The sequence below is a fragment of the Schistocerca piceifrons genome, chromosome 7, assembly GCF_021461385.2.
Source record: "Schistocerca piceifrons isolate TAMUIC-IGC-003096 chromosome 7, iqSchPice1.1, whole genome shotgun sequence".
Lineage (NCBI taxonomy): Eukaryota > Metazoa > Arthropoda > Insecta > Orthoptera > Acrididae > Schistocerca > Schistocerca piceifrons.
The window spans coordinates 516,527,918-516,542,088 of NC_060144.1; the positions used below are offsets into that span (position 1 = coordinate 516,527,918).

General features: G+C 39.6%; 1 protein-coding gene across 3 annotated transcripts in view; it reads right to left on the minus strand.

Annotated features, from left to right (window-relative positions):
• Positions 1 to 14,171, minus strand: part of LOC124804740 (succinate dehydrogenase assembly factor 4, mitochondrial-like) — a 34,233-nt gene that overhangs the window by 18,822 nt on the left and 1,240 nt on the right. For all 3 annotated transcript variants that reach the window (XM_047265035.1, XM_047265037.1, XM_047265036.1), the window contains exon 2: positions 13,566 to 13,664. In XM_047265035.1, the coding sequence (XP_047120991.1) occupies positions 13,566 to 13,664 (99 nt within the window). The remainder of the gene's footprint in view (positions 1 to 13,565; positions 13,665 to 14,171) is intronic.

The window sequence follows — 14,171 nt, forward strand, 5'->3', positions numbered from 1 at the left end:
TATAATTGGTCATGACAACTACGAAGGAGGTTGTTGGTTTGGAATCTGTTGGGTATTGTGAAATGTGATGTTCAATAGTGCTCAACACCTTCTCCTCTATTCACTTCACCTGGTTCTACTCAACACAACAAGACACCTTCCTAGATATTGACATCCACCTCAAAGACAGTTCCATCAGTACCTCTTTTCCTATCAAACCTACCAAGCACTAGCAATACCTCCACTTCGACAGATGCCACCTATTTCATACCAAGAAGTCCCATCCATACAGCCTAGCCACCTGTGGCCATCACATCTGCAGTGATGAGTTGTCCCTCTCAAAAAGTACTGAGGGTCTCACTGAGGCCTTCACAGGCCATCATTACCTTCCCAACCTTGTACAATAAGAAATCTCCCGTATATTATCTTTCCAGTCACCTACCACCTTGCAAAGTCCTACCGTCCAGCCACGGAGCAGCATTCCCCTCATGACTCATTACCACCCACGACTGGAGACACTGAATTACATTCTCCGCCAGGGTTTCAACTACCACTCGTCGTGCCCTGAAATCACAAATGTGCTACCCATTATCTTTCCTACCCCTCCCACAGTGGTATTCTGCCACCCACCGAATCTACACAATATCCTTGTCTATCCCCACACAACCCCTGCTCCCAAGCCTTTGCCTCATGTTTCATATCCCTGTTGCTGAACTAGCAGCAAGACTTGGCCCACTGATCCTCCCACCAGCACATAATCCAATCCAGTCACAAACACCCCTATCCCATCAAAGGCAGGGCTACCTGTGAAACCAGTCATGTGATCTACATGCTAAGCTGCAACTGCTGCGCTGTATTCCTTGTGGGCATAACATTCTGTCTGCACGAATGGCCCCCGACAAGCTGTGGCCCAGAAACAGCTGGACAACCCAGTGTTGTGCACGCCACCCAACATGATGTTCTTTATTTCAATGACTGCTTCACATCCTGTGCCATCTGAATCCTTTTCATCACCAACAGCTTTTCTGAATTGCGCAGGTGGGAACTCTCCCTGAAATATATGCTATGTTCCTGTAACCCTCCTGGCCTCAGCCTTCGTTAGTCATTGCCCGTACCCCTGTACCCATCTATCCCCTTCCCGGTTCCCAATCCAACACTACCCAGCCCTCCATTCCACCAACACACCCATAGTCTTTTTACTTATCTCCTTTACTGCAACTCCCCACCCTCCTTATAAGCTCCCAACTGCACCTAGCTACTCTACCCTATCTCCACATCGTCCCTGTGCGCTCCCACAAGCAGTGCTTTCCGTCTCCTACTCCTAACCTGCTATCCCTCCCCCTCCCCAGCCCAGCCTCCTCCTTACCCCCACTACCTGCTTGCCTTTCCCATCATACGCTGCTGCTCGCTGTCTGGCTTCAGCTGCCACAAACTATGGTCGTGTGTGTATGTGTGTGTGTGTGTGTGTGTGTGTGTGTGTGTGAGTTCTGCTGTATGCTGAGTAGCAAATATCCTTCTCATAACATTGTTACATTCCATCCTGAATTTTCCATTGTTTGAATGCTTAGAAATTTGAATCGTTGAGACACAGGGGCTAGTCATATGCCCTTTCTGTGTGATCAAAATGTCAATTTTAGTAGAACATTGTGTTAGAAACTGTAAAAACAAAGTATTACTGTGACTTAGCATCAATTTATTTTCTACAAGCCATGAAATTACGTCTTGAACTGCAGGATGTGATAAACTGCCTATGTTTTGTTGCACTCAACACCCTGCACTACCAAGCTAGTGTCGTCAGCAAGCAGAAAAAGAAAAGCCTCTAAATTGTCACATTTTTTTAAGTGGTGCTAGGATATAACAATTATGTGAAAGTTAACATGAATAAGCAGTTCAGTAGCTTTATCTCTAATTCCTCTTAAAATTTGACGCAATGTGCTAACTGTTCCATTACTCAGATGCCTGACTTTCCTCGAAGGTGGTTCCTTTGTTAAAGAAACTGCCCTTAAGCAGGGATACCTATCAGCTGACTTCAGTCTAAAAGAGCTACAGCTCTAAAACTAATTAATACAGGATTTTTTCCATGTATGATTTCACCACTCCCCACTAAACTGTCACCTATAAGCTTTGCCAACCTCCCTTTCCTACACCTATTGAGATACAGACTTCATCCTGTAAAGACTAATCTATTGATAGACTCAATTGGCACCACTGAAGTATGAGCCATTTCTTTGGTTATCAGTGCCCTTCCAAGTTTCATGTTAATGCGCCTAACAGTAGTATTAAGATGATGATGGTTTATTTGTAGAATACTGGGGAAACACAATCATTCTACAAAGGAGACTGCTTATGAATCACTTGTGTGACCCATTCCAGAACACCACTCAAGTGTGCTGGAGCTGCACCAGATGAACTAACAGGGGATATTGAATGTGTACAGAGAAGGGCAGCACAAATGGTCACAGGTTTGTCTGGACTGTGGGAGAGTGTCACAAAGATGCTGAAGAAGCTTGGTAGGCTCTTGAAGATAGACATAAACTGTACTGAGAAAGTCTAGTAACAAAGTTTGAAGAACCAGCTTAAAATGACGACTCTAGGAATATTCTACAATGCCCAATGTATCACTACAACCCCCTATGTATCGCTCACATAGGGACCCTGAGGACAAGATTAGAATAATTACAGCATGGACAGAGGCATCCAAACAACCATTCTTCCCATGCTTCATACAGGAATGTTTGCCGATGATACAAACATTGCAATAAATAGCAAATGACGTGTAGTCTTAGAAAGACCAGCTAATAAAATATTTGTGGACATTAATCACTGGTTCCTAGCCAATTCTTTGTCACTAAACTTTGAAAAAACACACTACACGCAGTTCAGAACTTGTAAGGGGTGTCCCACGAGTATATGCCTAACATACGATAACAAGCAGATAGAGGAAGTGGAGAGTGTTAAATTCTTGCGATTACAGCTTGCTAATGAATTCAACTGGGAGGAGCACACCACAGAACTGCTGAAGCATCTTAACAAATCTCTATTTGCAATGTGAATTGTGTCAGACAAAGGGAATATAAAAATGAAAACTCTGGCATACTATGCTTACTTTCATTCCATAATGTCATATGGGATTATTTTTTGGGGTAGTTCATCCAGCCAAGCTAAAGTTTTCCGGGCACAAAAACGTGCAGTAAGAGTTATATGTGGTGTGAACTGAAGAACGTCCTGCAGAAGCCTCTTTAGGGAACTAGGGATATGAACTACTGCTTCCAAATATATTTATTCCTTAATGAAATTTGTCATTAAAAATACATCGCTTCTTCAAACCAACAGCTCAATTCATGGAATCAATACTAGAAATAAGAATAATCTTCACAAGGATTTAAAGTCACTTACTCTTGTACAAAAAGGTGTGCATTATTCAGGAACATACATTTTCAATTTAGATTAGATTAGTACTTGTTCCATGAATACAACACTTCGTAATGATGTGGAACATGTCAGTTTAATGAAAGGTGTCTATACAAGATATAACATTACACAAAATATTACATGAAGCTTAACATTTTTAATATTTATTTTTTTTTTGGGGGGGGGGGGGGGGGGGGGGGGTTGGGTAAATTATCCACTTACTATATCCAAAAATTCATCTAATGAGTAGAAGGAGTTGCCATTAAAAAATTCTTTTAATTTCCTTTTAAATGCTATATGGCTATCTGTCAGACTTTTGATGCTATTAGGTAAGTGACCAAATACTTTAGTGGCAGCATAATTTACCCCCTTCTGAGCCAAAGTTAGATTTAACCTTGAGTAGTGAAGATCATCCTCTATCCAAGTGTTGTAGCCATGTACACTGCTATTATTTGTGAATTCATTTGGATTGTTAATAACAAATTTCATAAGTGAATATATATACCGTATTTACTCGAATCTAAGCTGCACTTTTTTTCCGGTTTTTGTAATCCAAAAAACAGCCTGCGGCTTAGAATCGAGTGCAAAGTAAGCGGAAGTTCTGAAAAATGCTGGTAGGTGCTGCCACAACTAACTTCTGCCGTCGAATATATGTAGCGCTACACAGGCATGCTTTGCAGGCACAAAGATAAATACTGACGCCAAAACCTCTGCGTCAGTAAATAAATTTTAAAAAAAGGTGGAAGATGAGATTTTTCTCCGCCTCAATTTTCGACCACTGCATTTTCATACATTATCCAAGAAGTAAATACAAATTCCGTATTGTTAATCTTCCAATGTAGCAGCATTTCAATGTACTACAAAAATCCGACTGGAAAGATTGTTTGGGATGTTTGTCAATATGGCCAACTCTACGTTCTCAATTTTTTCCTACCTATGAGAAGAGATGGTTGCTAATATGAACTTTTATGAATTGTGAATCACATGCAGTATTCTCTTCACTATAAGTATAATATGAATATAAACATTTTGCCATGTATTCTTTCGTGTTTGCTGCTATCTCATTTAAATCCTGTCTGCCTAATAAACTACGAAACTAGAGTGAGACGACAGCAAACGCGGAAGAATATACATATCATGTCATGTTTAGATTCGTATTATTCTTATGCCTAATAGTGATACAGTCAGAAATGAACCACGCCAATTGACTACATTTTTAAATCTAGGATGACTCTTATTTCTGTGCAGAATGTAATGTACTAATGAGGCGTCTGCAAAGATTTTCAAACGGAGAAAAATTTTCGCTAAACTCTCGTTCAAAACATCTTCTATCATACGCAGTCTATTATTTGGTTCTTGTTGATCATTATCAAAGAAAGCAGCAGTGTAAGTAACAACAAATAGCAGTCTCTTGCCATTGTTTCGCTAATGAGACGATTCCTCTCTCTTTTTTTTTTTAATTGTAAGCGGCGGTAGCATGCACAAAAGCAAGCCATGCCGCGAGCGGCGACTGGCTGTAAACACTCATTATCAGAATGCGCCAACAATGCACGACACAGTACAGTAATGCATTTTCAGCTTAGAGTGACGTAAACACGTATAACAAAGAGAATGGCATTTATCAGACCAAAGAAAAATAAGCAATCAATTCAAACGAGACGAAGCACATGAAAAAGGAAGGGTACCCATATAAATACGGACAGAGCGCCTGACGCATAGCAATGGCTACCTGGTAAAGCTTAACTGCTAAGCTTACGACTCAAACCAAACTACTGTAGCTGTATAGTCATTCATTCGGCCTAAATTGTGTCTCATATTACAATGGACCAACTTTGTTTCAATTTGGAGGTGCGGTCTACAACTTTTCTCTCCCCTTGAATTTCGAGTCTCAAATTTCAGGAGCGGCTTAGATTCGAGAAATTTTTTTTCCCTTGATTTCGAGTCTCATTTTTCAGGTGCGGCTTAGATTCGAGTGTGGCTTAGATTCGAGTAAATACGGTATTGTGAGGCTACAGTGAAGATCTCTAGCTCTTTAAATAAGTGTCTGCAGGATGATCTTGGATGAGCTTCAGCAATTATTCTGATTACACGCTTTTGTGCAATGAACACTCTTTTATTCAATGATGAGTTACCCCAGAACATGATGCCATACGAAAGAACATGATGCCATACGAAAGCAGAGAGTGAAAATCGGTGTGGTAAGCTAGTTTACTGAGATGTATATCGCCAAAATTTGCAATGACCCTAATAGCATAATTAGCTGAACTCAAACGTTTCAGCAGATCCTCAGTGTGTTTTTTCCAGTTCAACCCCTCATCAATGCATACACCTAGAAATTTTGAATATTCTACTTTAGCTACCAATTTCTGATCGAAGTCTATATTTATTACTAGTGCCAATCCATTTACTATTGGAACTGTATGTACTGTGTTTTGTCAAAGTTTAATTAGAGCTCATTTGCAGAGAGCCACGTAATGATTTTCTGAAAAACATCGTTTACAATTTCACCAGTTAATTCTTGTCTGTTGGGTGTGATAGCTATACTTTTATCATCGGCAAAAAGTACCAGCTTTGCATCTTCGTAAATATGGAATGGCAAGTCATTAATATATATTAGGAACAGCAGAGGACCCAAGACCGAACCTCGCGGCACCCCATTCTTGATTGTTCCCCAGTTTGAGAAATCACCAGTTTTTTGCATATTATGTGAACTGCTTATTTCAACTTTCTGCACTCTTCCAGTTAAGTATGATTTAAACCATTTGAGTGCTGTCCCATTCATACCACAGTACTTGAGCTTATCTAGAAGTATTCCATGATTTATACAATCAAAAGCCTTTGAGAGATCACAAAAAATCCCAACGGGTGACTTCCGGTAACTCAGAGCATTTAATATTTTATTAGTGAAAGTATATATAGCATTTTCTATTGAAAAACCTTTCTGGAAACCAAGCTGATATTTTGTTAAAACTTTATTTTTACAAAGGTGTGAAGCTACTCTACAATACATTACTTTTTCAAGAATTTTGGATAAGGCAGTCAGAAGAGAGATTGGGCAGTAGTTGTTGACATCAGACGTATCCCCTTTTTTATGCAGTGGTTTAACAATGACATACTTCAGTCTATCTGGAAAATTACCCTGCTTCAGAGAGCCATTACATATGTGGCTAAGAATACCACTTATCTCTTGGGAACAAGTTTTTATTATCCTGCTGGAAATGCCATCAATTCCGTGTGAGCTGTTATTCTTGAGAGAGTTTATTATCTTCGTAATTTCAGAAGGAGAGGTGGGTGGAATTTCACTTGTATCAATCTGTGTTGGTAAGGCCTCTTCCATTAACTGCCTTGCCTCTTCTAATGAACATTTAGATCCTATTTTCTCTACAACATTTAAAAAATGGTTGTTCAAAATGTTTTCGACTTCCGGCTTGTTGTTTGTCAAGTTTCCATTCACTTTGATGGTAAGGCCGTCATCCTGTACTCTTGGCTGCCCTGTCTCCCTTGTAATAATATTCCAAATTGTTTTGATTTTGTTTCAGAGGTATTCATCTCAGACATGATGCACATGCTTCTGGACTTTTTCATAACCTTTCTTAATGTCTTGCAGTAGTTTTTATAATATTTGGCTGTTTCTGGGTCATTACCCTTTCTTGTTGTTGGACACAGTTCCCTTTTGTGGTTACAAGATATTTTTATTTCTTTAGTAAGCCAAGGTTTTTTGCGTAGTTTCTTATAATTAGATTTAACTACTTTCTTGGGGAAACAGTTTTCAAATGCTCTTACAAGTGTATCATGAAACAAGTTATATTTTAAATTAGCACTGGGTTCCTTGTACACCCCATCCCAGTCTAGCTGCTGAAGATTTTCTCTGAAATTTCTAATTGTTGAGTCATTAATTACATGCACAACTTTGGCGGGTGGTTTTGAATTACTGAATGGAGCTATGTCATAAACTGTAACTAGCTGAGCATCATGATCAGAAAGCCCATTCTCAACAGGACAAGAATTTATGTTTTTAAACCTATCTTGGCCTATAAAAGTTTTATCTATCAATGTGCTGCTGTCCTTTACTATCTGAGTAGGAAAATTAATGACAGATGTCAAATAGAAAGAACCAAGCAAGACTTCCAGGTCATTCTTCCTATTACACTCTTTCAGTGAATCAACATTGAAGTCCCCACAAATAATCATTTGCTTTCCCCTATCTGACAGATAGCACAACAAGGCATCCAAGTTTTCCAGAAATAAATGAAAGTTTCCTGAAGGGGACCTATATACTGTTACAATTATAAAAGAGCCCTCCTTCAGTTTAAGTTGACAGACACATGCTTCTATGTTGTTCTAGACAAAACTTTTTGTATCTAAGCTTTTTACACAGTGAGAACTTTTGACATATATGGCAGCTCCTCCTCTCACCTTATTCTCACTACTCTTATGTGCAGCTAGTTTATAACCACTGATATTTACCTTTTCCATATCAGACACAATGTGATGCTCAGACAGGCATAGTATATCTATGACATTATATGATTCAATGTCATCTAAACAAACCAGGAGTTCATCTACTTTATTCTTCAATCCCGGAATATTTTGGTGAAAAATGGTAACATTATTTTTTACTTCAATTTTGTGAGAATCTACTTTTTTCCAGAATGAGATTTTCGCTCTGCAGTGGAGTGTGCGCTGGTATGAAACTTCCTGGCAGATTAAAACTGTGTGCCGGACCGAGACTCGAACTCGGGACCTTTGCCTTTCGCGAGCAAGTGCTCTACCAACTGAGCTACCCAAGCACGACTCACACCCCGTCCTCACAGGTTTACTACTGCGAGTACCTCATCTCCTACCTTCCAAACTTTACAGAAGCTCTCCTGCGAGCCTAGCACTCCTGAAAGAAAGGATATTGCGGAGACATGGCTTAGCCACAGCCTCGGGGATGTTTCCAGAATGTGATTTTCACTCTGCAGCGGAGTGTGTGCTGATATGAAACTTGCTGGCAGATTAAAACTGTGTGTCGGACCGAGACTTGAACTCGGGACCTTTGCCTTTCACGGACAAGTGCTCTACCAACTGAGCTACCCATGCACGACTCACGCCCCATCCTCACAGCTTTACTACTGCCAATACCTTGTCTCCTACCTTCCAAACTTTACAGAAGCTCTCCTGCGAGCCTAGGAGAACTAGCTACCTCATTCTGGAAACACCCCCCAGGCTGTGGCTAAGCCATGTCTCCGCAATATCCTTTCTTTCAGGAGTGCTAATTCTGCTAGGCTCGCAGGAGAGCTTCTGTAAAGTTTGGAAGGTAGGAGATGAGGTACTGGCAGTAGTATACCTGTGAGGACGGGGCGTGAGTTGTGCTTGGGTAGCTCAGTTGGTAGAGCACTTGCCCGCGAAAGGCAAAGGTCCCGAGTTCAAGTCTCGGTCTGGCACACAGATTTAATCTGCCAGGAAGTTGCATATCAGCGCACACTCCGCGGAAGAGTGAAAATCTCACTCTGGAAACTTCCCCCAGGCTGTGGCTAAGCCATGTCTCTGCAAATTCCTTTCTTTCAGGAGCGCTAGTTCTGCTAGGCACACAGGAGAGCTTCTGTAAAGTTTGGAAGGTAGAAGACGAGGTACTGGCAGTAGTAAAGCTGTGAGGACGGGATGTGAGTCGTGCTTGAGTAGCTCAGTTGGTAGAGCACTTGCCCGCAAAAGGCAAGGGTCCCGAGTTCGAGTCTCAGTCCGGCACACAGTTTACATCTGCCAGGAAGTTTCATCTACTTTTTTCTTTAATCCACCAATATTGTGGTTAAATATGGTACATTATTATTTACTTTCCTGTTGTGAGAATTTTGTGAGTTTTGGACCTGTTTAGCACCTGCCTGCCTGAACTTCTCATTGGACACTGATATTAGTCTAAAAAAGAGGTATATCCATGCGTACTAGTGCTCTCCCTTTTGGATTTCACTAACAACCCTGCCAGTTTACCCTTCCCTTTCCTACTGAGGTGTATGCCATGCCTTGTGAAATCCCCTCTGTCAATAGCCTTGACAGGAACCAATCCAATGTCTGACAGAGTGGCCGCCCTACGCAACTGATCCAACTTTATATTTACCCTCCTGACTGGGGCTGATCAAGCCACACGAAAGCAGGCACCAGCACAACATTGGTATGGGTCGTTGTTATTTTCATCAGGTCATACTCAAAACTGTATCCCTGATCCCTATCTATACTGTTTCCCACTCCACCCGCTATCATCACATGATCCTGCTTTGTGAAACCCTTGCACAAGGAAGCCATATCCTCTACCATCTGGCTAAGAAATGCACTTGGCTTGAAAAAGTTTGTGACCTGGTACCTGTCACCTAATTTTTCCTGCAAAATCTGCCCCACATCTCTTCCATGGCTGCCAGCAGTCATAAAAAGCTTAACAACCAATGAAATTCAGTTTAAGAGAAGCCTAAAGGATTTACTGGTGGCCAACTCCTTCTACTCCATTGATGAATCTCTCAGTAGAACCAACTGATAACTTCTGCACAATTTCAGTGCAGTAATGTGTTCATTGGAAATAAGAGTGTGTGTGTTTGTGTGTGTGTGTGTGTGTGTGTAAGTGCAATCTAACTTCTGCAACATTTCAGTGCAGTAATGTGTTCATTATAAATAAGTATTATAGTAGTTCTATTAACATGTTTATTACCTTATAAATAAATAAAACTTTTTTTATTTTAAATTCAGTGCATTAGTGTTTGTAAAATGATGCTTTAATAGTGTTCATTAAAAAAATGGCAATCATTCCACTTGGGACCTGTGGAAGGTACATTAGCTTATTTGTTTCAGTTGTAAATATTAGTCATGTATTATTGTTTTTTCGACATGTTCTACATCCTGGAGGACCTCCTCACTACAGATCAATTGGAATGAAAGTAAATCTAATCTAATGGGAAGGAACTCTAATAACTGGTACAATAGGGCATATCCTCCACCAGGAACTTCACGGTAGTTTGCAGAGTATAGACGTAGATGTAGAACAATCGTAGAACTGCAACAGCTGCACGGGGTACACATTTGTGCCACCAGTTTGAATAACTATATTTTCCAGGTCATCACCCATGTTATATTCCCTGTTCCTATCCAGATTATCCCCAGCTCAACCCACAATAACTATCTGATCCTCTTTTGTAACATTCCTACAAAACTTTTCTATGTTATCAGTCACCTGAAACAACCCTGCACTAAGCTTTGCAATGCTGATGATGTGGTACTCACTCCTCAACACTTTCTGCAACTGTTGGCTTAGACCTCTGCCATGAGGACTATCTAACAGCACCACCTCCTTCTTTTTATTTGAAGTTACATTTGTCTTAGGTTTCATAACTGTTGAGGCCTGCTGCATCTTTCCTACACCTATAGCTACAAGAGCTTCTCTCCTCTAAACTCTCAGTTGGCCAAATCTATTGGTGGTACACCCAGTGAAACTGTCTGATATATCTTTTTCCTAGCACCCTTTTTACCACTTGCTAGTTCCCATTCTCCAGCTCCCTTCTCTCTCTTCATCATATTTAGTCCCTCTCTTGTGTTTTCTAACTGCAACTGAAGGGCACAGACTTTACACTTCTGCTCCTGTCTTCACTTATTTCTGCTTCAAATCCTGTAGCTCTGGGAGAAGACATCCATAGAATGCCCACTGGCTTCCCCACAGCAATCCTCCCACTGAAAATATTTTCTGCAAATTTTGTACTAGAACCCACAAAACCTATGACAAAGCCCACACCTCTCACTCATGGTAAAAAATTTACAGTTGTCAGAGAATTGATATGCCTACATTACCTAACTTATGCTACTACAGTAAAATGATTTTATGACCTAACAGCTATTTCAAAATTTTACTCTCTACAAAAAGTGTAGCTATTACTATTAACACTGATACTTCACTACTAACACTATTACCACAAATATTGATTTAGTACGAAAGTTATTGTACATGGAAAAGTATGTTTGTTCCTTAAGTGCAACAAGAATTAAACTGTTAAGTATTTATGTTGCCAGCAACGCATATTCAGTACACAGGATGAAAATTTAGTAACTGAAATTTCATGTAAGCCTCATACAATAGAGAAGAAACTGACAGCTGGGATGCTTTAACAACAACACTAATAATAATAATAATAATAATAATAATAATAATAGCAAGTTGTTAATAAATCAGAAAGAGCAACGCCAAAGTCATTGTCTCACTGACAGTAAAAGTTTAACAGACTCAAGACAAGCATAAGGTGTAATATTACACTGGCCAAGGTGAGGACAACAAGCTTCCTGTATCAGTCTCTTTTTTCCTTATCTTTCAGAAGGAATATATAGAATTCTTGCAGTGGGGCAAAAACCTATGCGGATGGTAGTCCTTTAAGTTGCTTCTCAAATAAAAAGATCACGTCATGCTCTCTTCTTGTTCATTGAAACAATTGGACGTCTTCAGTCTCTGTTCTCTCATTGTATTTGATTGGTCATCTTGGTCTTCAGTCTATGTAGTTGATTTTGTTTACAAATAAGTTACTTTGAAGCAACAATCCCTTTATGTTGCCTACTAAGGTACATACCTATTTCAAAAGGTAGTTTCAAGAGAAGAGATCTGTAAATTTAACAATAAAATTTTCAAGAAATTACATCATGTTTCAGACCAAAATAATCGGCTTACCAATTTGTTTACCCTACAGATAACACAATCATAGACAGAAGATACAGTCTCAAATACTGATAGCTGACTTCCAATACTGATAAAAGAATTTCAAGCAATAGTCCCTATTTCTCAGACTGTCACAGGAATGCACAGGGCAGGGCGTATCAAGTTCAAATGCTACACGAAGATGAGGCAACTGGATCAAATGCAGAGTCAGTACTGATTATGCAAGAGAACTAATCCTTTTATATACAGTTGCTAGCACAAGTTAATTACTAAGGGAATGTGTGTCACTGAAATGAAAACAGATTTGGAAAACTCTGTAAAGTATGAGTACTTTAGCTCCATATGATGGTGTTGCAGTACCTGTACCTTACCGAAGCAAAATGATCAGTTGCTCTACAATTTACCATTTGTTTTGATGGGCTGTGGAAGACATCAGTAGTATCTGTATCACATTCTGTGATGTCAGAATGCATCGTACCAAAGGATCACCATACCACAGAATCTGATAAATTATAGTTTTGAATATGTAGGTATAACATCCTATTTTTGTTATCAGTGTGGGTTAAAACCATATTTTTATTTCCTATTTGTTTTGATCAATGTACTGTACATGCAAAGGGAAATACAGAAGCGTCCGATCCCGCCCGTCTGCTTTAACCCATGACGTCATAAATATGGCAGAAACGACCATAAACCACGATTCCAATATGGCACATATAAAGTTGTTACGTACACATTATGAGGATGAAAATACATCAACAAACAAACTAAATATAAACAAATTTAGACACCCACCCCCATACAAAACCACACAAAACGACGAAAAAAACCGACATCACAAAACTCCCCAAATACCACTAAACACAATATCATCTGGAATCTGACACTTCCCTTGACCTATATAGCTCAACAGCAGTTTCCGATCCCATAAATTAGGATCAAACACTTCCCTTGGCCTATATAGCTCAAAAACATCTCCTGATACCAATACCAACATACACAGCCACACATTGGGATCGAACACTTCCCTTGACCTGCGCAGTGTTAATTTTATCCGTCATATCCATTCCTGAACAAAAACAACAACCGATTAATTGTACTAAAATTACCACACGACGTACAGCGAACAACTCTAAATTAACCTTCACACAAAATCATTAACTCACTGACACAAATTCCGCTACAAACACAGCCGACAATCTAACAATTCTTGATAATGAGCAAAAGCAAACTGAGCCCATTACACCACACCAACGAAAACCCTGAACATACCACCAGAGAGCACAACAAACCACAACACGACGACATCTACAAACACGCCACACTTACAAACGAAACTCCGTGCCGTCATGACGCCACACACAACACCACCCTTACGTCACGGGTCAAAGCCGATGCGTGGGATCAGACGCTTATGTCGACCCATGCAAAGAAATATATGGTTGCTCAGCTGATATACACACAGTTTCAACAAAATTTCACTGCTTTAATGGGCTGACATGTAAAGATAGAATACCTATTGGAGTTTTCTCCCTCAGCTTCTTTGCCATTCTCTCTGTCTTTGAACATGCTGGCTCCTTCTCAGGTTTTGTCGATGCACTTCTCTGCAGAATACCTGAAAGCATACAATAAAATTTCAATAATCATATTTTCCCTGAAATTATTACATATGATTGTGCACTACAACAACTTTAATTTAGATGTCTAGAGCAGAATATGACTTAATGAAACATCTGGAATAAGTCACAGTTCCAGTTACGGTGAGAAATTCTGAAGAAACTAAAGACTTTAACTTGTGGTGACTACTGTATGCAAGAAATAATCCAATTATTCTAGCAACATTAACTTATTTGTTAGTTAATGGAAACATCATTTACAGAATTCTTTGCATTAACGCTATGTTTCACTTGAGCTGAAATACGGAAACACGTGTAATTTAAAATACGACATTATTTAATACATGATAACTTGTATTCCATTAGAAATATATTCTCATAATGAAAAATGTTTGCTTATTTTATATGAAATCCATTTTACAATATATGATATTTTATTTGGTGACAGCCATTTGAAATACCAGTTAACTCTCACAGTACGAGCCATTTCAAATACCAGTTAACTC